At 41.8% G+C, this 27,326-nt stretch overlaps 1 protein-coding gene across 1 annotated transcript in view; it reads right to left on the bottom strand.

Annotated features, from left to right (window-relative positions):
* Positions 1 to 25,341, bottom strand: part of ezh2 (enhancer of zeste 2 polycomb repressive complex 2 subunit) — a 134,242-nt gene extending 108,901 nt beyond the window's left edge. Inside the window, exon 1 of the mRNA XM_059972411.1 lies at positions 25,161 to 25,341. Within this exon, the coding sequence (XP_059828394.1) occupies positions 25,161 to 25,259 (99 nt within the window). The 5' untranslated portion in view covers positions 25,260 to 25,341. The remainder of the gene's footprint in view (positions 1 to 25,160) is intronic.
* Between the last annotated feature and the right edge of the window lie 1,985 nt (positions 25,342 to 27,326).

Genomic DNA, 27,326 nt, shown 5'->3' on the forward strand with positions numbered 1-27,326 from the left:
AATCTACTCTTCAGCTTTCTTTCTCCACTCCTGCCGAAAGGTTTTGGCCTGAAACGTCGACTGTAGTTTTTTCCATAGATACTGCCCGGCCTGCTGAGTTCCTCCATTATATTGTGTGTGTTACAACTCTCTGCATACTCAGCTAGGTGTAAGCAGACGTCATGATACAGTGACGTAACCAATGTTTATCAAATTAATCAATTGAATTGTATTGTAATTTAATTACTATTTGTAGGATGTAATTGTAATCAGTCCTTTACAGCACTCAGAAGTTACTTAATTGTTTTTAAAATATTTTGGAACATACTGTTTTTATGAAAGTGCAATAACTGCAAGTTAATTCTTTCATTATAAGAAAGAATACCAACCTAGATAAGTCATACAGCTCAGTATCTTATTTTTAAAAATAAGAAATTTTATTCTTTGAAAAAACACATTACCAATGGAAGCAATGGAGGCACTTCAGGCAGATGAGGCTTGTCAGCCATGGTTAGCAGCTCAGCTACGAGAAGGTAAACTAATCTTAAAACCTCCACTGCCTTGTGGCTATACCCACTCATGGGTAATGCTTTGGGAGTAAATCCCAAAGGACTCTGTGATCAGAGATAGTGTCATAGCTGCAGAAAACGTGAATGCCATGGAGGGATTGTCTACGGAGTCTCTGTGGGTGGAAGTTAGGAACAGGAAGGGGTCAATAACTTTACTGGGTATTTTTTACAGGCCGTCTAATAGTAACAGGGATATCAAGGAGCAGATAGGGAAACAGATCCTGGAAGGGTGTAATAATAGCAGAGCTGTCATGATGGGAGATTTTAATTTCCCAAATATCGATTGGCATCTCCCTAGAGTGAGAGGTTTAGATGGGGTGGAGTTTCTTAGGAATGTTCAGGAAGGTTTCTTGACACAGTATGTAAACAAGCCTACGAGAGGAGAGGCTGTACTTGATTTGGTATTGGGAAATGAACCTGGTCAGGTGTCAGATCTCTCAGTGGGAGAGCATTTTGGAGATAGTGATCATAATTCTATCTCCATTACAATAGCATTGGAGTTAGAAAAGCGTTTAATTGGATTAAGGGGAATTATGAGGCCATCAGGCAGGAAATTGGAGGTTTAAATTGGAAACATATGTTCTCAGGGAAAAGTACAGAAGAAATGTGGCAAATATTCAGGGGATATTTGTGTAGAGCTCTGTATAGGTACGTTCCAATGAGACAGGGAAGTTATGGTAGGGTACAGGAACCATGGTGTACAAAGGCTGTAATAAGTCTAGTCACAAACAAAAAAGCTTACAAAAGGTTCAGAGAGCTAGGTAATATTAGAGATCTAGAAAATTATAAGGCTACTAGGAAGGAGCTTTAGAACGAAATAGGAGAGCCAGAAGGGGCCATGAGAAGGCCTTGGTGGGCAGAATTAAGGAAAACCCCAAGGCATTCTACAAGCATGTGAAGAGCAAGAGGATAAGACGTGAAAGAATAGGACCTATCAAATGTGACAGTGGGAAAGTGTGTATAGAGCTGGAGGAAATAACAGAGGTACCTGATGAATACTTTACTTCAGTATTCACTATGGAAAAGGATCTTAGTGATTCTAGTGATGACTTTCAGCAGACTGAAAAGCTTGAGCATGTAGATATTAAAGTGGATGTGCTGGAGCTTTTGGAAAGCATCAAGTTGGTTAAGTCGCCAGGACCGGACGAAATGTACCCCAGGCTACTGTGGGAGGCGAGGGAGGAGATTGCTGAGCCTCTGGCGATGACCTTTGCATCATCAATGGGGACAGGAGATGTTCCTGAGGATTGGAGGGTTGCGGATGTTGTTCCTTTATTCAAGAAAGGGAGTAGAGATAGACCAGGAAATTATAGACCAGTGAGTCTTACCTCAGTGGTTGGTAAGTTGATGGAGAAGATCCTGAGAGGGCAAGATTTATGAACATTTGGAGAGGTATAATATGATTAGGAGTAGTCAGCATGGCTTTGTAAGGTCATGCCTTACAAGCCTGATTGAATTTTTTGAGGATGTGACTAAACACATTGGTGAAGGAAGAGCAGTATATGTAGTGCATATGCAAGGCTTATTGAGAAAGTAAGGAGGCGCAGAATCCAAGGGGACATTGCTTTGTGGATCCAGAACTGGCTTGCCCCCAGAAGGCAAAGAGTAGTTATAGATGGGTCACTTTCTGCATGGAGGTCGGTCACCAGTGGAGTGCCTCAGGGATCTGTTCTGGGACCCTTACTCTTGGTGATTTTTATAAATGACCTGGATGAGGAAGTGGAGGGATGGGTTAGTAAGTTTGCTGATGACACAAAGGTTGGAGGTGTTGTGGATAGTGTGGAGGGCTGTCAGAGGTTACGGCGGGACATTGATAGGATGCAAAACTGGGCTGACAAGTGGCAGATGGAGTTCAACCCACATAAGTGTGAAGTGGTTCATTCTGGAAGGCCAAATATGATGGCAGAATATAGTTTAATGGTAAGACTCTTGGCATTGTGGAGGATCAGAGGGATCTTGGAGTCCGTCCATAGGATGCTCAAAGCAGCTGTACAGGTTGACTCTGTGGTTAAGAAGGCGTGGTTGGCCTTCATCAATTGTGGAATTGAATTCAGGAGCTGAGAGGTAATGTTGCAGCTATATAGGACCCTGGTCAAACCCCACTTGGAGTACTGTGCTCAATTCCTGTCGCCTCACTACAGGAAGGATGTGGAAACCATAGAAAAGGTGCAGAGGAGATTTACAAGTATTTATTAGTCCTGACAAAGGGTCTCAACCCAAAACGTTGACTGCTCCTTTCAACGGATGCTGCCCGACCTGCTGAGTTCATCCAGCTTTTTTGTACGTCTTGATTTGACCACAGCATCTGCAGTGCACTTTATGTTTACAAGTATGTTACCTGGATTGGGGAGTGTGCCTTATGAGAATAGGTTGAGTGAACTCGGCCTTTTCTTTTTGGAGCAAAGGAGGATGAGAGGCAACCTGATAGAGGTGTACAAGATGATGAGAGGCATTGATTGTGTGGATAGTCAGAGGCTTTTTTCCAGAGCTGAAATGGTTGCCACAAGAGGACACATGTTTAAGGTGCTGGAGAGTAGGTACAGAGGAGATATCAGGGGTAAGTTTTTTACTCAGAGAGTGGTGAGTGTGTGGAATGGGCTGCCGGCAACGGAGGTGGATACGATAGGGTTTTTTAAGAGGCTTTTAGATAGGTACATGGAGCTTAGTAAAATAGAGGGCTATAGGTAAGCCTAGTAATTTCTAAGGTTGGGACGTGTTTGGCACAACTTTGTGGGCCGAAGAGCCTGTATTGGTCTGTAGGTTTTCTATGTTTCTAAAAACCCAGAGCTGGAGTCCCTAAAGCAGTCCTACATTGGGTTCAACACTGGCAATTCCTGTGGAGATGCTGGTGCCTAACCGTATTGATCTCTGTCATTCCTTTGGGTTCATCAGATGCATGGAGAGGGGAAGCTTGCTACATGAACAGCAGCTTGCTCTCCATATTGTGCTGCTCTTCTCTCAATATCTAGATAACTGGGATGCAACATCCATGGGCGACCCTGACCAATAGGGGCCTATGTCTGCAGTATCTCCTTGGATAATTACAAAGGGAAAGCTTCCCATTATGCCACAGAATTACAATGGTTAAACTATTCATAAGTAAAAAACCAAAAAAGGTTTGTTTGACCCTTAGGCTTCAATGCAGCTAACAAGTCTACATAAGGTAAATGAGCCAATGTTGTTTGAAAGCCCAAAGGAATATCAACATTGTTGCTCTCATCAGTCCTTTTCATGACATCGTTAGATTGCAAACTAATCATATTTCATCAAGATAGGATCTCAGACTTCAAAAAGGAAAATAATTATGTATACTTGCTCCAATTTTAATAAAGGTTATTTTTATTCAGCTTTGCTTTTTACGTATACAAGCATAGTCATAAAAAGCTATAGGAAAAAATTGCTGTGAGATTCATCAAAGTAAAAATTAAAATAATTCAAACAAAAATTTAATTTGTGGAATTTATAAATCATACACTATTTCAATAAATTATACTTTGAACACACTGTGGTCATTTTGTTCTTCCTAATCTTTTTTCCTCAATATAAATTGTTCTACTTGTTGGATTTTGCTTCAAATGCAGTGTTTATAGCTCATTTGGTAGCAACTGCCTTTCTTATGTCTGATGCTTCCCAGTTTGGTTCCATTTCAGAGAATTTTGCATAAAAATGTAAGTTGGAGCTGTTGTGGGGGTGGGGGGGAGCAGTGCTGCGGGGTTCCCATCCTTTGGATAAAGCAGTAAACAAAGACCTTGGTAGGTTTTCTAGATTGGATTTCATGCCATGGCCTGTTAACACACTTGTTCCAGATTTATAATAAATTTATGTCAGGTGGTTGATAGAGGATCAAAAGTTGTAGTACCTCAGGATAGTGATAGGAACATATTGGGCACCACACAAAATGTTGGATTAGAGTGTTGATCTAAGTATTTGCGGGCTGGATTGTTTTAAAATAAATTCGTGGATTCTGCCTAATGCCCATTTTTTTAGATAGCTCCAAATTAGACACTTTATTAATCCTTTAATTCATAACTTCCCTGAAATGCCCGAGAAAAATGTTATGGATTTATTTCTTTCTATTAATCCACTGGGTAAAGGTTTAATAGCATTTATTCGTGATAAATTAGCATTCTTACGGCGTGCCCCTGTGGATAAAATTAGAATGGCTTGGGAGCATGATTTAAATATCTCCTTATCTGATGAGATTTGGGACTCGATTCTCAAATCAGTTAATTCAACCTCTCTTTGTGCTCGCCATTGCCTTTTACAGTTTAAGATTGTTCATAGAGCCCATATGTCCAAATCTAAATTATCTCGATTTTACCCTAATATTAGTCCTCTTTGTGATAAATGCAGAAGGGGCGAGGCTTCTCTTATTCATATGTATTGGTCCTGTCCCGGCTTAGAGAAATTTTGGAAGGATTTTGTCTACTTAGAACAGAAGCCAAAGGCAAAATGGTCAGAAGCCTGAGTTTGGCTTTGGTTTTGTTACGTTTACGGAGAAAGATGAGTCAATAATGCATCAGAGAATGACACATAGAGAGTGAGAGGAATGTAGGAGGGGAAAGAAATAAATGAACACTGTATTGTCAAAAAAAAACTGAAATGTATATGATTATACCAAAAAAACACCAGAGCAGCATAATGAATTAAAGTGGGAAATTTGCATAAAATCTTAACAAAAGCTAACATTTTCACCATGATGGGAAATGATAAGACACCAAGTGTAAGCATCAAGTACCCTTTTCATAATTCACATGGAAATATACAGAAGCAAACACTCTGAAGCCTCACACTTACATAGAATTCCACAAGTGGTGAGGCAGCTTAGCCATCTTATGGCCTCTAATCTTTGAATTTTTGTTCCTCGCCATTTTCTATGTATTTATTGAGTTCACTGTTGAAGTATTTTTGTTAATTTGTTCATCTATTTACCTATTTTAATCTTCGAACCATAACTTGGTTTTCTGCCCTTAGCTTGTCTTGTGTCTTGTTAACTTTTAAACTTTTAATTCTGATGTACTCCTGCCACCCCATCCCACCTGACTTTGTTCTGTAAACTTGGTCATCCAAATTCATTTTCTAACTAGCAGCAAATTCTCTGGACTTGTTATCCTACAGTGCTTCCCAATTGAGATTTATTTTGATTTTAATCTGATCATGTTTATTTTAATTCCTTTCACAGAATTATCTATTCATTTCACCAGTTTATCCTCTTGGGGAAAAAAAATCTGACAAAATCGGTACTCTTGATCAATCATAGTTTCACTTATGAGGAATCAGGGCTCTGTAGTTTAATTTTGGGCCAATAAATCCTGACTTTATTCTAAAACAAAAAAAAAATGACTTTATCCTGTTTATAGTACCTGGGAAATTTTGATTCAGTTGAAATCTGAAATGTTAAATAAATAACTATTATTAATGGTATGGTAATTTTTAATCTATCTTGTTCTCTAAGGTCTTTCAGAGAAGGACATCTGTCTTTGCCCAATCTGGTCAGATCGTTTCAGATCACATCAATGTGATGAACCATAACTTCATACTGAAATGGCCTATTAAGTCATTCAGTTGTATCAAAATGCCAAATTAAACTAAAATAATAGTAACATCAAATACTCCACCTGGAATTAATCTCAGCACCAGATTAGACACAACAAATTTGTTTCCATGCACATTGACCTTGCAAAACATTTAGAAACTGCTGTCTAAATTTGGAATGCAATTGCACTGATTGCATAATTATCCCTGATGAATCAGGGATGGTTATGCAACCTTTGCAATAACTGATGAATCAGTACTATATGCTGAATAAAATGAAATGTACTGAAATCAGTAAGGCAAAATATTTTTTTTTAAATGGGAGAAAGAGTGGTGGTCAGTGTTGATCATTTAACTGACACAGAAGAGGAGATAAGGCCTGGATCAGATCAACCATGATCATATTGAATACTGTACTATAGGACCGATTAGCTTACTCATGTTCCTTTTACGTTGTTAAGGCTGGCTTTAATAACACTGATCTGGAGTTGCTCTTAGGTCAGACGGGGTAAGATGGCAAATTTCCCCTACTAAAGGACATTAATTAACCAGACTGAATATTTCCACACTCTACTGACGCTTCATTATCAAGTCCATCAATTCTACTGTTCAGTTTTTTCTTCCTCAAATTCACCATTATTATCAAAATTTCATGGGCTATGGGTAACCCTAGGTAATTTCTAAAGTAAGTACATGTTCGGCACAGCATTGCGGGCCAAAGGGCCTGTATCATACTGTAGGTTTTCTATGTTTCTTAAATTTCACAGCCACGATAGGATTTGAATTTGGTTTCTGGATTGTTCGTTGGGATCATTGGATTAGATCAAGCCTTACAAGGGTCTCGCCCAAACCATTGACTGTTTACTCTTTTCCATAGATGCTGCCTGACTTGTTGATTTCCTCCAGCATTTTGTGTGTTTTGCTTAGAATCAGAGTCTCCCCTTGCTGACAGCCTGACACACCCCTTCATCAAAATCCATGGATATGCCTTGTCCTGCTAGATGTATAGACAGGAGAGAGTAGCCCTTCGAGACCTCAATATCAACTCCAAACCTTATGAAATCTTGCAACATCATGTAAAGCATGGACAAGGAACTCTAAAATTAAAAATATATATAGAAAATGCTAGAAATATTTAGCAGGTCTAACATTTGTTAGAACAAGAATAGAGTAAATGTTTCTGATCAGAGACCCTTCATCAGCTGATCCGAAACATTGACTATTTCTCTTTCCACATATTTCCACTGAGTATCTCCATAATTTTTCATTTTTGTTTTACATTTACAGCATTCTCAGTTTTATTTGATGTTTCAAGGGCAAGAAAACAGGATTCCAACCAGCTGTCTTCCCTCAGCTGATCACTCATATTGAATAACAGTTGGAAGAAGCATTGAAAGTAGTCAAATACAGCATACTAAAAGTAGAACGAAATGACTTCACAACCAGATGATCAGATCAGAGCTCTACACTGCCACCACACTTAATTGTGAATGGTGGTGGACAGTTAAAAAGCTAATGGGAAAAGGAAAATCCTCATCCTCAACAATGAGGGCATGCAACTACTAGAGCTACTTCGCAATCTACCAACCTGTCGTATATATAGAGTTTGCACTGATGATTGCATGGGTTTCCTCCAATTTCTTCCTATCCCTAAAAGATGTGTGCTTTAATAAGTTAAACAGCCATTGTAAGTTGCTCTAGTTTGAGAAAGAGTGATAGATAGGATTTTATGGTTGGCATTGGACTAAGGTTGCATCACTATAATAGCAAGGCACTATAATAGTAGGTGCTAAAGAAAGGCCAGAAGTGATAAAAAGATGGCCTATCTCAGCTTCCTCCATCATTATAATCATGTTTAGCCAGTTCTATTCACTACATTCAAGAAACAGCTGAGAGCACTGTATACAGCATAGGGGCTATGGACCAGTCAACAACCTGCTGTGATACTGAAGATCTGTGATCCAAAACTAAATGCATCTCAAGCCAAGCTGTTCCAGTATAGTTACAACTCTGACATCCACATAACAATGTGAAAATTGCCCAGGTATGTCCAATACACAAAAGCAAAACAAATTCAATATGGTTAATTGTTAGCGCGTGGCCAAATGGTTAAGGCGTTCATCAAGTGATCTGAAGGTTGCTAGTTCGAGCTTTGGCTGAGGCTGCGTGTGTGTCCTTGAGCAAGGCACTTAACCACACATTGCTCTGCGACGACACCAGTACGAAGCTGCATGGGTCTTAATGCCCTTCCCTTGGACAACATTGGTGGCGTGGAGAGGGGAGACTTGCAGCATGGGCAACTGCCAGTTTTCCATACAACCTTGCCCAGGCTTGCGCCCTGGAAACTTTCCAAGGTGCAAATCCATGATCTATTGAGACTAACAGAGGCCTGCACACATACACAACGACACACATAAAATGCTGGAGGAACCCAGCAGGACAGGCAGCATCCATGGAAAAGAGTCAATAGTTGACTTTTTGGGCCGAGACCAGTTTGTGGTTAATTGCTACCCAATGAGAGCAAGTACACCACTATAGTAATGGAAGACATCAGCAACTCTGCTTTCAAGTTGACCTTACTGAATTCTAGACATGAGGTGAAAGTGGCTGCCCTTGACATCAAGGTATCATTTGACTAAGTATGGCATCAAAGTGCCCTAGTAAACTGAAGAGGTGTTAAAGGAACCACAAACACAAGAAAATCTGAAGATGCTGGAAATCTAAAGCAACACACACAAACTGCTGGAGGAACTCGGCAAACCAGGCAACATCTATGGAAAAGAGTAAACAGTCATTGTTTCAGGCTGAGACCCTTCATCAGGACTGGAAAGGGACAGGAGACGTCTGAGTAAGAAGGTAGGAGGAGGGGAGGAAGAAGTACAAGATTGTAGGTGATAAGTGAAATCGGAGAGGAGGGGATGAAGTAAAGAGCTGGGAAGTTGGCTGGTGGAAGAGATAAAGGGCTGGAGAAGGGGAAATCTGATAGGAGAGGACAAAAGACCATGGAAGAAAGGGAAATGGGAGGAGCACCAGAGGGAGGTGATGGGCAGGTAAGGAGATAAGAAGAGAGTGGGAAACAGGAATGGGGAATGGTGAAGGAGGGTGGGGTGAAATTAACAGAAGTTTGAGAAATCGATGTTCATGCCATCAGGTTGGAGGCTATCCAGACAAAATATAAGCTGTTGTTCCAACAACCTGAGAGTGGCCTCATCATGGCTATAGAGGAAGCCGTGAACTGAGATGTTGGTATGGGAATGGGAAATGGAATTGAAGTGGATGGCTACCAGGAGATCCCATTTTTTGTGATGGACGGAACAGAGGTGGTCGGCAAAGTGCACTGATATACAGTAAGCCCACCGGGAGCACCAGGTACAGTAGACAACATCAACAGACTCACAGGTGAAGTGTCGTTTCACCTGGACGCACTGTTTGGGCCCTGAGTGGTAGTGAGGAAGGAGGTGTAGGAGCAGGTGAAGCACTTATTCCACTCCTAAGGATAAACGCCAGGAGTGCGTAGACAGCAATCCCTGCAGAGAGTGGGGGGGGGGGGGGAGGAGGAGGGAAAGATGCACTTGGTGGTGGGATCCCATTGGAGATAGTAGAAGTTTTGGAGAATTGTGGGCTGGACGTACAAGTTACTGGGGTGGTAGGTGAGGACATGAGGAGCCCTATCCCTGGTGTAGCGGTGGGAATGATGGAGGAAGGAAAGTCCCTTTCTTTGAAGAAGGAGGGCAGTCTCAGTAGTTCTGGAATGAAAAGCATCATACTGAGAGCAAATGAGGGAGAGATGGAGGAACTGAGACAGGGGATGGTGCTAAAGGAAAAGAATGATTGGGGTAATACCTCATATACAAGATGGTTGACTGCCAGAGGGCAAATGTGCTACTTCCAGATTGCTGCAAGTAACTTCTACTTAGGGCAGTGTCCTGGATGTATTCATCTCAGCTGTTTCAGCAAACCTTTCTTCCACCATAAGATTAGAATGTTTTGCTAATGCTATAGATTCAATTCCATCCCACATCTCCTTTGCAAAAAACCAACCTATTCCTGCATACATCATGACCAAAACATTTGTCCATGGGCTGACAAATGGCAGGTAATATTCATGCTGCAAAAAATGCCAGGCAATGACCATCTCAAATCATATAAAATCTTTTTACCTACACTTGATATTCAATAGCCTAATCATCACCAAGCCCTACCATCAATAACCTATACATTAACATTGACCAGAAATTGAGCTAGACTACCCATATAAAAACACAAAGTGCACTGCAGATGCTGTGATCAAATCAAGACAAACAAAAAAACTGGATGAACTCAGCAGGTCAGGCAGCATCCGTTGAAAGAAGCAGTCAACGTTTCCGGTCGAAACCCTTCATCAGGACTAAAGAAGGAGGGGGCAGGGGCCCTATAAAGAAGGTGGGGGGGAGGGTGGAAAACCAATCAGAGGAAAGATCAAGGGGTGGGGGAGGGGAAGCAGGGAGGGTATAGGCAGGAGAGGTGAAGAAAGAATCTAAGGGGAAAGCACTATGGGTAGTAGAAGAAGGCAGAGTCATGAGAGGAGATAGGCAGCTAGAAGAGGAGACAGAGTAGAGGTGGGATAGGGAAGGGAGAGGGAGGGAATTACCGGAAGTTGGAGAATTCAATGTTCATACCAAGGAGCTGGAGACTACCCAGACTGTATATGAGATGTTGTTCCTCCAACTGAAGTTTGGCCTCATCATAGCAGTAGAGGAGGCCACATATGGACATATCCGAATGGGAATGAGAGTTGAAGTGAGTGGCAACCAGGAGATCCTGTCCATTGTGGCGGACGGAGGTTCTCGACGAAGCGGTCCCCCAATCTGCGTTGGGTCTCGCCGATGTAGAGGAGGCCACACTGGGAGCACCGGATGCAATAGATTACCCCAACAGACTCACAAGTGAAGTGTTGCCTCACCTGGAAGGACTGTTTGGGGCACTGAATGGTGGTAAGAGATGAGTGTAGGAACAGGTGTAGCACTTACGCTTGCAGGGATAAGTGCCAGGTGGGAGATCTGTGGGGAGGGACGTGTGGACCAGGCAGTCATGGAGGGAACAATCCCTGCAAAAAGCAGAGAGGGGTAGAGAGGGAAAGATGTCCTTGGTGGTGGGGTCCTGTTGAAGGTGGCGGAAGTTGCGGAGGATAATATGCTGGATCCGGAGGCTGGTGGGGTGATAGGTGAGGACAAGGGGGACACGGTCCCTGTTGTGGTGATGGGAGGATGGGGTGAGGGCTGAAGTGCAGGAAATGGAGGAGATGCGGGTGAGGGCATCATTGATGACGGATTATAACCCACATAAAAATACTGCAGCTCCTGTACAAGAACAGATCAGAGGCTGAGTTTCCTGTTATATGTAATACATGTCCTGACACCCTCATTTATTCCCTTTATCACTGGTGCATCTTGACTGCACTGTGTACCATCTACAAAATATACTGCATTTATTTGTCCAGACTACTCCAACAACAACTCTCAGATTCTCATCCTCTATCATGAAAGAGGACAACGGCAGGAAGTGCCTGAATTCATCACCCTCTTGTTGAGGACCATAAGATATAGGAGCAGAATTAGACCATTCAACCCTTTGAGTCTGCTCCGCCATTCCATCATAGCTGATCCAGGATCCCACTCAACCCCATACAATTAGGAACACACAATAAATGCTGGCATTGCAGCTGATATCCAAATGCCAAAAATGAATAAAAATGGAAATTGTATTTCATCTCAGTTTATAATCTCTGACCCAGCATATTCTTCACATTTCTCTTAACATCTAGCCAAGGTCAGTTGAATGTAAAGTGTATAAGGTCATTCTGAAAGCAGCCATTAAAATGAGATGCCAATCTGACAAACCTGCAGCAAAGGATAGTAAAATTAGAATGCAAAAGACAGAGCTAACAATCCTGCAAGTTCAAAGTAAATTTATTATCAAAGTGCATATATGTCATCATATACAACCCTGAGATTCATTTTCTTATGGGCATACTCAATAAGTCTATAATAGAATAACCATAATAGAATCAATGAAAGAAGTTAATCAGTTTTAGAGGTCATGCTGAATCTTCACCAACTCCTAAGGATCCTTCTCCACTTCAAAGAGAAAAGCCCCAGCTCACTCAACCTATCCTCATAAGATGAAGGGTTTCGGCCCGAAACATCGTCACTACCTCCTCCCATAGATGCTGTCTGGCCTGCTGAGTCCTGCCAGCATTTTGTGTTTTTATTTGTTTCCAGCATCTGTAGATTCACTCGTGTTGCCTATCCTCATAAGACATGCTTTCTAATACAGGTGGCATCCTGGTTAATGTACTCTGCATCCTCTCAAAAGTTTCCACATCCTTCCTATATTGAGGCAACCAGACTGAACATTGTATTTCAAGTCTGGTCTAACAGGAGTTTATGGAGTTGCAACATTATCTTGTAGCTCTTGAAATCAACCCTCTAACTAATGAAAGCCAATACACCATACACCTTCTTATCCACCCTATCAACTTGCACTGCAATTTTGAGGAATCAATTGACTTGAACCCCAAGATCACTCTGTTAAGAATCCTGCTATTAACCGTGTATTCTGCCTTCAAATTTGACCTTCCAAGGTGAATCACTTCACACTTTTCCTGACTGAACTTGATCTACTATTTCTCAGACTAACTCTACATCCATCAATGTCTTTACTAACCCTTGACAACCTTCTGCATTATCCACACCACCACCAACCTTAATGTCATCTGCAGTCTTACTAACCCACTCTTCCATTTCCTCTTCCAAGTCATTTATAAATATCACAAAGATCAAGGGTCTCAGAACACTACCGGTTGCCGAACTCCACAACTACGCCCATCTACTACTATTCTCTGCCTTCTGTGGCTAAACCAATTACGAATCCACAGAGCCAAGTTTCTCAAGATCCTATGCCTCCTAACTTTCTAAGTGAGTCTACCATCATCTTCAGTTCTTTCTAATAACTTGCTCCCTGGTTACTCAAAAATTCTGAAACTATTCCAAACAAAGCATCCTGGAGGACTGGCACGGAAGGCAAGTATCTTCCAAACTTGTGAAATCTACCACTAGGAGGAGCAACAACATTAATGAATTGCCATTAAGAACAATTTAAGGTAGGAAAATAAATACTGATTTGATAGCCTTTATCTCATAAATGGAAAATAGACCAGCATAATGGCTGTATCTTCATTTGTTACTCTCCCTTTGGAATTTCTTCACTAAATCCATTATCATGATGTGTTTCGAGAGGCTCGTCATGAGGCACATCAAGACCCTGCAGCCCCCCTCACTGGACCCCCTGCAGTTTGCATACCGTCCAACAGAGGACGCCATTGCCATTACCCTCCACCTGGACAAAAAGGACACATACATTCGAATGCTGTTCATAGACTTCAGTTCAGCATTCAACACAATCATCCCTCAGAAACTGATTGGAAAGCTGAGCCTACTGGGCCTGAACACTTCCCTCTGCAACTGGATTCTAGACTCCCTGACTGGGAGACCTCAGTCAGTCTGGATCAGAGGCAGCATCTCCAACACCAACACACTGAGCACGGGGGCCCCGCAGGGCTGTGTGCTCAGTCCACTGCTATTCACTCTGCTGACCCATGATTGTGCTGCAACACACAGCTCAAACCACATCATCAAGTTCGCCGATGACACGACCGTGGTGGGTCTCATCAGCAAGAACGACAAGTCAGCTTACAGAGAGGAGGTGCAGCGGCTAACGGACTGGTGCAGAGCCAACAACCTATCTCTGAATGTGAAGAAAACAAAAGAGATGGTTGTTGACTTCAGGAGGGCACGGAGCGACCACCCCCCACTGAACGTCGATGGCTCCTCGGTAGAGACCGTTAAGAGCACCAAATTTCTTGGTGTTCACCTGGCGGAGAATCTCACCTGGTCCCTCAACACCAGCTCCATAGCAAAGAAAGCCCAGCAGCGTCTCTACTTTCTGCAAAGGCTGAGGAAAGTCCATCTCCCACCCCCCCCCCCCCCCCCATCCTCATCACATTCTACAGGGGTTGTATTGAGAGCATCCTGAGCAGCTGTATCACTGCCTGGTTCGGAAATTGCATCATCTCGGATCGCAAGGCCCTGCAGCAGATAGTGAGGTCAGCTGAGAAGATCATCGGGGTCTTTCTTCCCGCCAATATGGACATTTACACTACACGCTGCATCCACAGAGGAAACAACATTATGAAGGACCCCATGCACCCCTCATACAAACTCTTCTCCCTCCTGCCATCTGGGAAAAGGCACCGAAGCATTCGGGCTCTCACGACCAGACTATGTAACAGTTTCTTCCCCAAGGCTACCAGACTCCTCAATACCCAGAGCCTGGACTGACACCTTACTGCCCTATTGTGTTTATTATTTATTGTAATGCCTGCACTGTTTTGTGCACTTTACGCAGTCCTGGGTAGGTCTGTAGTCTAGTGTTTTTGCTTCTGTGTTGTTTTTTACATAGTTCAGTGCAGTTTTTGTACTGTATCATGTAACACCATGGTCCTGAAAAACACTGTCTCGTTTTTACTATGTACTGTACCAGCAGTTATGGTCGAAATGACAATAAAAAGTGACTTGACTTGACCTGATTTGACTACTCTATTTCTTTATCTTGCTTTTCTTTTTTAAAGACATTCCTTAAAATCATTCCTTTTGTCATCTATCCTGATATTTATTTGTGACAGAAGCTAAGAGCTGATTGGTGGAGGGAACATAGGGCTACAGCTAACATAATTTGGTAGAGAAGGAAGGAACCAAAAAAAGGAAGCATTGTGGGTAGATGGGAACAATTGGAGAAAGGGACCATTAGGAGGAGTATGTGGACGATGGGTAGATAGAGCGGATGGAGAAGCGGAAAGAACCTTCTTTAAGTCCTTGAGTGAGTACTTTTAAGTTGGTGTGTACCATGTACCAATATACTAAACAGTGTGCACACTGTATAAGTATATTGAGTGTGTACCCTGAATGGATACTTTCAGGAAGCGGATAGATCAGACCTCATAAGACCATCAGACATAGGAGCAGTATTAGACCATTCAACCCATTGAACCTGCGCCACCATTTTATCATGGCTGATCCATTTCCCTCTCAACCCCATTCTCCTCTCTTTTCCCCATAACCTTTTCACACCCTGACTAATCAAGAACCTATCAACCTCCACCTTAAATCCACCCAAGGCCTTGGCCTCCACTGCCACCTGTGGCAAAAAAAATTCCACAGATTTACCATCATCTGGCTAAAGAAATTCCTTACTATCTCCATTCTAAATGGATATCCCTCTATTCTGAAGCTGTACCCTCGGGTCCTAGATTCCTCCACCACAGGAAACATCCCCTCCATATCCACTCTAGGGCTTTCAACAATCAATAAGTTTCAATGAGATTCCCCCTCATTGTTCAAAATTCCAGCAAATAAAAGCCCAGAGTTATCAATCACTCCTCATATGATAAGCCTTTCATTCCTGGAATTATTCTCATGAACCTCCTCTGGACCCTTACAATGTCAGCACAATCTTTCTAAGAATAGTCCCAAAACTGCTCAAAATACTCCAAGTGAGGCCTCACTAGTGTCTTATAACGTATCAACATTACATCCTTGCTTTTATATTCTATTCTTTGAAATGAATGCTAACATCGCATTTACCTTCTGAACCACCAAATCAACCTCAAATTAACCGTTAAGGAATCCTGCATGAGGACTCCCAAGTCCCATTGCACTTTGGATTTTTGCATTTTCTCCCTGTTTAGATAACAGTTTATGCTTTTATTCCTTCTACCAAACTGTATGACGAAACACTTCCCAATACTGAATTCTATCCACCATTTCTTTGCCCATTCTCCTAATCTGTCTAAATCCATAAGACATTGGAGCAAAATTAGGCCATTCAGCTGATCAAGTCTGCTCCACCATTCCATCGTGGCTGATCACGGATCCCACTCAACCCCATACACCTGCCTTCTCTTCATAACCTTTGATGCCCTGATTGATCATGAAACAATCAACTTCTGCCTTGAATATATGCACGGACTTGGCCTCCACTGCAGTCTGTGGCAGAGCATTCCACAGATTTGCTACTCTCTGACTAAAAAAATTCCTCCTCACCTCCACCTCTGTTCTAAAGGGTCGCCCCCTCAATTTTGAGGCTGTGCCCTCCAGTTCTGGATACCCCACCACAGGAAACATCGTTTCCACATCCATCCGATCTAATCCTTTCAACATTTAATAGGTTTCAATGAGATCTCTGCATTCTTCTAAATTTCAGTGAGCACAGTCCCAAAGCTGCAAAATTCTCCTAATATGTTAACCCCTTCATTCCCAGATTCTCCTCGTGAACCTCCTCTGGACTCTCTCCAATGACAACACATCCTTTCTGAAATTCAGGGCCCAAAGCTGTTGACAATACTCCAAGTGTCAGCTAGTATCTTATAAAGGCTCAATTTTATCTCCTTGCTTTTATATTCTGTCCAAAATGGAGGCTATTTCACTTCCCACTTTAAAACTTACTTCAGTGGTTGTTAAGTTGATGGAGAAAATCCTGAGAAGCAGGATTTAAGAAAATTTGGACAGGCATAATATGATTAGGAATAGTCAGCATGGATTTGTGAAAGGCAGGTCATCCCTTAGGAGCCTGATTGAATTTTTTGAGGATGTGACTAAACACATTGATGAAAGTAGAGCAGTAGATGTAGGATTTTAGCAAGGCATTTGACAAGGTACACCATGCAAGGCTTATTAAGAAAGTAAAGAGGTATAGGATCCAAGGGGACATTTCTTTGTGGATCCAGAACTGGCTTGCCCACAGAAGGCAAAGAGTGGTTGTAGATGGGTTATATTCTGCATGGAGTCGGTCACCAGTGATGTGCCTCAGGTATCTGTTCTGGGACCCCTACTCTTCATGATTTTTATAAATGACCTGGATGAGGAAGTAGAGGGATGGGTCAGTAAATTTGCTGCTGACACAAAGGTTGGGGGTGTTGTCGAGGGCTGTCAGAGGTTACAGTGGGACATTGATAGGATGCAAAACTGGGCTGAGAAGTCACAGGTGGAGTTCAACCCAGATAAGTGTGAGGTCGTTCATTTTGGTAGGTCAAATATGATAGCAGAATATAATATTAATGGTAAGACTCTTGGCAGAGCGGAGGATCAGAGGGATCTTGGGGTCCAAGTCCATAGGACTCTCAAAGCTGCTGTGCAGGTCAACTCTGTGCTTAAGAAAGCAAAAGGTGCATTGGCCTTCATCAATCATGGAATTGAGTTTAGGAGCCGAGAGGTAATTTAGGACTCTGGTCAGACCCCACGGAGTACTGTGCTCAGTTCTGGTTGCCTCACTATAGGAAGGATGTGGAAACCATAGAGAGGGTGCAGAGAGATTTACAAGGATATTGCCTGGACTGGGGAGCATGCCTTATGAGAATAGGTTGAGTGAACTCGGCCTTTGCTCACTGGAGCAACGAAGGATGAGAGGTGACCTGATAGAGGTGTACAGGATGATGAGAGGAATTGATCATGTGGATAGTAAAAGGCTTTTTCCCAGGGCTGAAATGGCTAGCATGAGAGGGCACAGTTTTAAGGTGCTTGGAAGTAGGTACAGAGGAGATGCCAGGGGTAAGTTTTTTTTACACAGTGAGTGGTGAGTGCGTGGAATGGGATGCCGGTAACGGTGGTGGAAGAAGATATGATTGGGTCTTTTAAGAGACTCCTGGACAGGTACATGGAGCTCAGAAAAATAGATGGGTATGGCTATGGGTAACCCTAGGTAATTTCTACGGTAAGGGCATGTTCAGCACAGCTTTGTGGGCCAAAGGGCCTGTATTGTGCTGTAGGTTTTCTATGTTTCCCTTGAAATAAATGCCAACGTTGCACTTGTCTTCGTTAGCACAGACTTAACCTATAAATTAACTTTCTGGGAATCTTGCCCGAGGACACCTATGTCCCTCTGCACGTCTGATGTTTTAACCTTCTCCCCATTTAGAAATAGTCCGCACTATTGTTCCTTTTTCCAAAATACATTGTCATACATTTCCCAACACTGTATTCCATCTGCCGTTCATAGCCTCTCTGCTTACTCAGCACCACCTGCCCTCCACCTATCTTTATGTTGTCCACAAACTTAGCCACAAAGCCATCAATTTCATTATCCAAATCATTAAAACGTGAAAACGTAAAAAGCATTCCCAACACTAACCCCTGTGAAACACCACTAGTTACCAGCGGCCAATCAGAAAAGGCCTCCTTTATTCCCACTCTTTAGATCAGTGGTGAAAACGGTCAGCAATTTAAAATTTCTTGGTGTTATCATTTCATAGGATAAGCCCTGGGTCCAACATGTAAGTGCTATTAAAAAGAAGGCACAGCAATACCTCTATTTCCTTAAAAGTTAGCGAAAATTAAACACATCATCTGAAACTCTGACAAACCTCGATAAGTAGGTGTATGGTGAAGGGTACATTGACTGGATTCACCACGACCTGGCATGGAAACACCAATGGCCTTAAATGAAAAAGTCTACAAAATGTAGAGTCCAGTCTATCATGGATAAAGCCCTCCCCACCAATGAGTACGTCTACAAGGAACACTGTTGCAGGACAGCAACATCCATCATCAAGGACTCCCGCCAGCCAGAGCATGCTCTCTTCTCACTGTTGCCGTCAGGAAGGAGGTACAGGAGCCTCAGGACCCACACCATTAGGTTCAGGATCAGTTATTACCTCTCACACATCAGATTCTTGAACCAGAGGGGATAACTTCACTCATCCCAACACTGAACACTTCCCAGAACCCATGGACTCACTTTCAAGGGCTCTTCGTCTCAAGTTCTCGATATTTATTTCTTACTTATTATTTTTATTTTGGTTTTCTTGTATTTGCAATTGTCTTTTGCACATTGATTGTTTGTCCATCTTATATGTGGTTTTTCATTGATTCTGTTGTGTTTCTGCTTTTTACTGTGAATGCCTGCAAGAAAATGAATCTCAGGGTTGGGATATGGAGACATACATGTACTTTGATAATAAACTTACTTTGAACTTCGAACAATCTGTATTGAGCCAGCTGTAAGGAGCAGTGTGTTTTGGGAAACAAAGGAAGGTTCAAATTAGGTCTGATTATAGCCTGTGATATATCTTGGGCCTTTATTAAAGGTGATATAAAGTAGAAATAGATGTGGTGATTTGAATAATTATCCCATTTTGTAAATCAGCTTAAAATATCATTTAATCAATAAAAGTAACACTCCATTTTTGACTGAATAGGACAATTCTTGAAAAAAAATGTATTACATATGAAACCTGTGATGAAATTGCAGTGAATAGCTGAACCAGTCTTTCTTTATATATTAGTTCACTAGGCTGTCACTGGCAATGTCAGTGTTTATTATCATCCAGGTGGGATCTGGAGTCATGTATACATACCCACTCCCCAACATTCAAATATCTGATTTACAAATGTCCAGGTGTGCACATGGCTACCCAGTGGCTGTCAATGTAGGCATTCATAACCAGTGTGTAGAAAATGGAGAGCAAGACAGGTGCTGTAGTAGTGCGGCTGTCTCAAAGCGACAGCAGCTCCTTTTTGATCCTGCCCTTTGATGCCGGCCGTGCAGAGGATGCACGTTCTTCCTGTGACTGCTTGACTACACTGGTTTCACCTCATATACCAAACATGTGTTGGCAGTTAGGTAAATTCGTTGCTGTAAATTGCCCCTAAGGTTTTTTAATAGTTAATATGCATGGCAGGAGGAACAGAGGGAGAAGAAGGGGACACAAATGAGTGAATAGTTGACAGGGAAGTATGTGTGGGAATGGGACTGCATATTGAGCAGTGTCTTCTTGAGTGTGTACCCTGAGAGGGCACCCTGTCCTCTCTGGGTATGTACTCCGAGTAGGCACTTTGAAAAAAAAGAGTATATCAAGTAATCTGTATTTTGTACAGGTGAATGGAGCAGTATGTTTAGCGAATCAAAGGAAGAACAAGCAAAATGTCTATCTCTTTCAGTAAGAGAGGAGGTAAGTGTAATGGTGAAAAATTATCTTGGGCTGATAGATCATGTAGAAATTTAATCAAATTGTGTCAAGCTAAGAAATATATAAGGGCAGAAAATAAGAGTTATTTCTAGCCCACAAAGTGTATTTGTAATGTGCAACATGGCCAAAATCGGGATAATAGAAGTGTGTGAGACAGACAGACATACTTTATTGATCCCGAGGGAAATTGTGTTTCGTTACAGCCGCACCAACCAAGAATAGTGAAGAAATATAGCAATATAAAACCATAAATAATTAAATAATAATAATAAGTTAATCATGCCAAGTGGAAATAAGTCCAGGACCAGCCTATTGGCTCAGTGTGTCTGACACTCCGAGGGAGGAGTTGTAAAGTTTGATGGCCACAGGCAGGAATGACTTCCTATGATGCTCAGTGTTACATCACGGTGGAATGAGTCTCTGGCTGAATGTAATCCCATGCCTAACCAGTACATTATGGAGTGGATGAGAGTCATTGTCCAAGATGGCATGCAACTTGGACTTGGACAGGTGTAAAAAAGTAATCATAAGAGTCTTCAATCTGCTTAAAGGCTGACATATAAAATTTACTGAAATAAAATGGGAAATAAATTCATGTACTATATACATGATGTTTCACTAGATCACAATTTTGAGCAACAATTACAGAAATTGTAGTTTGGATCTTATTTTGTGCAACAGGAAAGGGTTAACTGATAATATTGTTGTCAGGGGTCCTTTAGGGGAAAAAATAACCATAACATAGTAGTAGAAGAACTATGCCTGGGGTTTTTAAGTATTTTAAGAACCCAGCAAAGGAGGACCAGGAAGAGAAGGAATACTTGCAGAGGATTCTGATGTTTGTTCCCTTGAGGCAACAAAAGAATGATAGGGTGAAGGAACCAAGGAAGACAGGAGATGTGGAACATCTAATCAAGAGGAAGAAAGGCAATTACTTAAGGTTTAGGAAGCAAAGACCAGACAGGGCTCTACAGAGTTAGAAGGTAGCTCACTAGGAAAGAGGTTAAGAATGGGCTTAGGAGAGGTAAAAGGTGCATGAAAAACTCTTGGCAAGTAGGATTAAGGAAAACCCAAGATGTTCGTTACCTATGTGAAGAACAGAGGGATGTAGAGTGAAGGTGGGACTGATCAGGGATAGAAAATGTGCCTGGAGTTAGAAGAGGCTGGGGAAGACCTTAATGAAAACCTGGCTTCAGTATTCACCACTGAGAGGGCACTCACGATTGTGTACCCAGCAGGAAACAACATGATATCTATAACATGTTGATATTAAGAAAGAAGAACTGCTGGAACGTTTGAAAAACATTAGCATAGATAAGTCCCCAGGACTGGACAGGATGTACCACAATTTATGAGAGGAAGAAAAGGAAGAGATTGCTAGAATTTTGGCAATGATCTTTGCATTCCCAGTGGCCAAAGGTGTAGTACTAGAGGAGTGGAAGATAACCTTACTCCTTTCTTCAAGAAAGGGAGTTGCGTTATCTCTGGGAATCATAGACCAGTGAGTCTTACTTTACTGGGAAGATTCTTAGAGATAGGATTTACAAGCATTTAGAGAAGCCTAAGCTGATGAGGGATATTGAGCATTGCTTTGTGAGGGGCAGGTAGTGCCTCACAAGGCTGATTGAATCCTTTGAGGATATGATAAAGCACATTGATGAAGATAGAGCAGTAGTGTAAATGGATGTTACTAAGTTGTCTGATAAGGTTGCAAATGGAATTCTCATTCAGAAAGTCAGAAAGCATGGGATCGAGCAAAACTTGGGTTGAGTGTGTGGATTCAGAATTGCCTTGTCCATAGAAGACAGGGTGTTTGTAGATAAATCAGATTCTGTCTGGGGACAGTGACCTATTCTGGTGCCCCTACTCTTTGTGATTTATATAAGTGATTTAAATGAGGAAGTGTAAGAGTGAGTTAGTTAAGTTTGCAGATAACATGAAGGTTGGCTGTGTTGTGGACGGAGTGGAAGGATGTTGAAAGGTACAACACAGGACATTAATTTGATGTAGGGCTGGGCTAAGTGTGTGGATTCAACCCATAAAGATGTAAAGCGATTCACTTTGGATGGTCAAATTTGTAGGGAGAATACATGGTTATAGAAGGATTTTTGGCAAAGTAGAGGAACAGAGGGATCTTGGGGTTCAAGTCCACAGATCCTCAAAGTTACTGCGCAAGTTGATAGGGTTGTTAAAAAGGCATGTGGAATGTTGGCCTTCATTAATCAGGGGACTGAGCTCCATAGCTACAAGGTAATGTTGCAGCTCTATGTTAATATGCCAAATTTAAGTTTGCTGTTGACACCACTGTCATAGAGTGAATCACAGGTGTTGACAAATCAGTATGTAGAAGGGAGATTAGAAATCTGGCTGACTGGTCCCATAACAACAAGCTCTCACTCAATGACAGCAAGAACAAGGAGCTGATTATTGACTTCAGGGGAGGAAACCAGGGGTCCTTAAGCCAGTCCTCATCAAAGGTGGAGAGAATCAGCAACTTTTAAATTCCTTGATTTTATTATTTCTGGACCCAGCAAGCAAGTGCAATTACAAAGAAAACACAGCAACACCTCTACTTCCTTAGGAATTTGTGAAGATTCGGCATCACATCTAAAATTTTGACATCTTCTATAGATACGTAGTGGAGAATGTATTGACTAACAGAGTCTGGTATGGAAACGCTAATGCCCTTGAATGAAAAATCCTACAAAATGTAATGGATGTGGTCCAGTCTACCATGGGTTAAGCCCTCCCTGCCATTGAACACATCCACACAAAATGTCAGCAAAGGAAAGCAGCATTCATCATCAGGGACCTACACCAACCAGGACATGCTCTCTTCCTGCTGTTGGCATCAGGAAGAAGATACAAGAGCTTCAGGACCCACACACCCAGGTTCAGCAATAGTTATTACCCCCTCAACTATCAGGTTCTTGCACCAAAGGGGATAACTATACTTGCCTCATCATTGAAATGTTCCCACAACATTTGGACTCAATTTCATCTCAGGCTCTTAATATTTATTGGCTTATTTATTTATTATTATTATTTCTTTCTTCTTGATTTGCACAGTTTGTTGACTTTTGCACACTTGAACACCCAAGTTGGTGCATGCAGTCTTTCATTGATTCTATTATTGTTATTATTCTATTATGGATTTATTGAGTATGTCCATAAGAAAGTGAATCTCAGGGTTGGATATGATCATATATCTGTACTTTCAATTTTGAAACTGACCACACTTCGAGTTTTGTGTTCAGTTCTGGCTGCCTCATTATTGGAAGGGTACAGAAGCTTCAGAGAGGGTACAGAGGAAATTTACCAGGATATTGCCTGGATTAGACAGCATGTTGTATGAGGACAACTAGAGCAGACTAAGGCTTTTCTCTTTGGAGCAACAGAGGATGATAGGTGACTTGATAGAGGATGACCAAGTGATGAGAGGTGACAAGATGATAAGAGGCATAGATTGAACGGGCAGCCGGGGTGGAAGTGGCTAATATGTGAGGCATAGTTTTAAGATGATTGGAGGAAAGTACAGTGGGGATGTCAGTGATAGTGTTTTTCCCCCCACACAGAGAGAATGGGAGGTGCATTTAACATACTGCCTGGAGAGTGGTAGAGGCAGATACATTAGGGACATTTGAGAAACTCTTAGATAGGCATTTGGAAGGTAGAAAAATGGAGGGCTACATGGCAGGGAGGGATGGGTTAGGTTGATCATAGTTAAAAGGTTTTCACAACATCTATGTTCTAAGAAATAAAGAAAGGCAGCCTAGAATGCAGCAGGAGACTGATGAGATTGTTTTTTAATGGCCTATCAGAGCTTTTACATAAAAAGAAAAAGCTAAAGAGAGAAAGTGTGTCTCTTACAGTGACAGAGAATGCACAATGTGGGAATAAGGAATAACAAATAACAGGAATTAAGTAATTACTTTGCACCATCCTCACAAAAGACACACAAGACCTGCAAACCATAATACAGAATCAAAGTCAGAGTCAAGTTTATTTGTCATACACACAAGTACAGGTATATACACAGGTGCAATGAAAAACCTACTTGCACAACATCAGCAGCACACAGCATTAAAGACACAACATTCACAAAAAAGAATTTAAACATAAATTGTATGAAATAATAATAAAAAACACAATTAAAACAGAACAAAGTTTCTCAGAGAAAGAGTAAATGAAGGATCTAAGTATTAGTCAAAAAAAGCCAGAGATTTTGAAAACCTGCTGGCATAAGTTTAGGATGAAAGTTTAGAGGGAATTTCTCACCCAGAATGTGGTTGCAATCTGGAATGTACTGTCTGTGTGGGTGTTGGAGGCAGGTAGAAATGTCTAGAAAAGCACTTGAATCATCAATGGCATAGGAGACTGCTAACTAAATGCTGATAAATGGGATTAATAGTGACTAGGTATTTGATGTCAGGTGTGGCCAGAATTAGCCAAAGGGCCTGTCTGTTTCTGTGTTGCATATGTATCCGTGGTTTTATCAATTGTGACCTTAATGAATGACAGAGCGATGCACTCAAGCCAAATGCCTACTCATAGTTCTATTTCCAATGTTTTCATGTGCATTGCCTGTGGCTAAATTGAGCAGTATTGAACGTGGGCACATTGATCTTCAGCATAGTTGTGTAGGGCGAGCGTGCACAGTACAATGTGAACTATGTGCAATTACATATAACAGTGTGCACTGCTCTCGGTTACAGTACTTTGTGCAGGACTGGGTGTACAGCAAGTGATTCATTGCACAATTGCTACAGTACATTTGAGCGGCGTTTACTGTGAAGGGCATTTGGGCCCTTCCGCTACAACAGCTAAGTACATTTAAGCAGTGTTTGCTATTTGGCCCCTCTGTTGCAAATGTTACAGTGTATTAAGCCGTGTGCACTGTGAAGGGTAGTTGGGCCCCTCTGTTGCAATAGCTGCAGTACATTAGACAGCGGTTGGGCCCCTTGCTGCAGTAGTTGCAACGCAGTAAGCAGTGTGCTCTGTAAGGGAGGATTCAGTACCTTCTGTGCCTTGAGAATCCTTCCTGAGTCAGCGCGTTCTAAGGCGACATCTCGTGGCTTCATACCGAATCCGGAGAAAACATAAACCGCTTGTCTCATATTTGACAAACATTGCTTTGCGAAAAATATAGGTCAAGCAATCATTGATTCTTTTTTCAAACGTCATTCACAAATGTTCCACTCAACTCATGTTGAAGCCGTGCTCCGATTTTATAATTGCTTATTAGCATATTTCCCACAATGCACCACTTACTTCATGTATTTCACGCGAAATTTGGACAAATATGCCTATTGTTTATTGTTATAAATGGATAAACAACTTTAATTTCATTGTCCGATTAAAAGTATCTGGCAATTAAATATAGACATTAAAACCAGAATGTGTACTGAATGTTCGAGGTTTATATACCGATGGAACAAGAGTTCCGTACGACCGGTCCGATGGTAGTGGGTTATCGTTGATATTGCTTACAAAGTCAGTTACAGATTTCCTTGTTCGCTCTCACCCCTTCCCCCCTCTCACTACTCCACTTGAGCGGTCCTTTTGCTGCCAGAAAATACTTAAAAATGTTACTTTTCCTCCTGTTTCAACCTAGATAATTATTTTTCTTATCATTTAAATCAACTTAGACCATTGAACATTATGAACACAATTCACTTGTACCACTCCATCCAAAATTCTGACAATGCGATGATGCGCCACTAGGTTAAGTCCACTTTACTCCCTGGACACTCCAACTACAAGTTTGTAGACGATAACGCCAAATAACGATGAGTCGGAGCAGAGGAAGGAGATAAAGGGATTAATGTCATGAAAACTTTTCCCTCACGGTCAACAAAGCAAAAGAGCTGGTTAACTTCAGGAAGGGTAATAGTGCATATGCTCCTGTCTTCATCAATGGTACCGAGTTTGAGAGGGTTGAGAGCTGTATGTTCCTACGAGTGGAGATCACTTTTCCTGGTCTAACTATGTAGACCTCAGGTCAAGAAAGCTAACCAACACCGCTAATCCCTCAGGAGCCGAAAGAAATTATAACTAATTTTTTTATTGACGCACTATAGAAAGCGTCTCATCCGGACGCTTTACAGTTTATTCTGCATTCTGTTGTTTTACCTTGTACTATCTCAATGCGCTGCGTAACAAAATGATCCGTAGGAGCAGTATACAAGAATAGCTTTTCACTCTACCAATTATTTTCCCTTTAACTTAAGCATTTTCTATCATATCTCCTTCTACCTTTCCGTCATTCTCCTTTCCCTTCTTTCTCCCTCCCTTCCTCTCACATCCTACTGCTCCAGCTCTTTATCAATCTTCATCCCAGTATCTACCTCCAGTCTAATTCCCCCTTCACTGCTCAACACAGTCCCTCCTCAGCAAGGTTTGGGTTAATAAAGAGCAAACTGACTGAACCTTTGTAACAAATCCCCCTGGATTGCTCATGGTCTTTCAGTGTGGAGCACGAATCTCTCCGTCACTACTGCTGTTGACTCAGTAAATTTCATCCTTCCCACGCCACGATATCGTCAGCCGTGTGTGACGGAAAACTTAATAATACAGAACATCTATTACTTGAGCATAATGTGCAAGAACAGGATTAGACTGCACAGCCCAGCAAATCTGTTTGACAATTCATAAAGATCACAACTGACCTTTTATCTTAATTCTCTTTTCCCCATATTCTTTAATTCACAAAATGCCCAAATCTCATCTAGGAATCTAATACTTGAATGTACTTTGTATCAGAATCAGGTTTATTATCACTGACATAAGACATGATATTTGCTGTTTTGCAGCAGCAGTACAGTGCAAGGTATAAAATTACTACATTACACAAATGAATAAATACTGCAAAAGATGAACAACAGGGTTCTGCTGGTGGACACTGATAAAGCAGCTGTTCCTGAATCTTCTGAGTCTTCTGGACCTATAACTCCTGCTTAATGGTAGTAACAAGAAGGGGGCACTTGTCGGATGGTGGGGATCTTTAATGATGGAAGCTACCTTCCTGAGGCACAGCATCCTGAAGATGTTCTTCATTCTGGAGAGGGTTGTGGCTGTGATGGAGCCAGCTGAGTCTACAGCTGTCTGCAGCTTTTGCAATCCTGTGCATTGGAGCTCTACACCAGGCTGTGATGCAGCAGTCAGAATGCTTCCACCATGCATCT

The sequence above is a fragment of the Hypanus sabinus genome, chromosome 6 (genome assembly GCF_030144855.1).
Source record: "Hypanus sabinus isolate sHypSab1 chromosome 6, sHypSab1.hap1, whole genome shotgun sequence".
In the NCBI taxonomy this organism is placed as follows: Eukaryota; Metazoa; Chordata; class Chondrichthyes; order Myliobatiformes; family Dasyatidae; genus Hypanus; species Hypanus sabinus.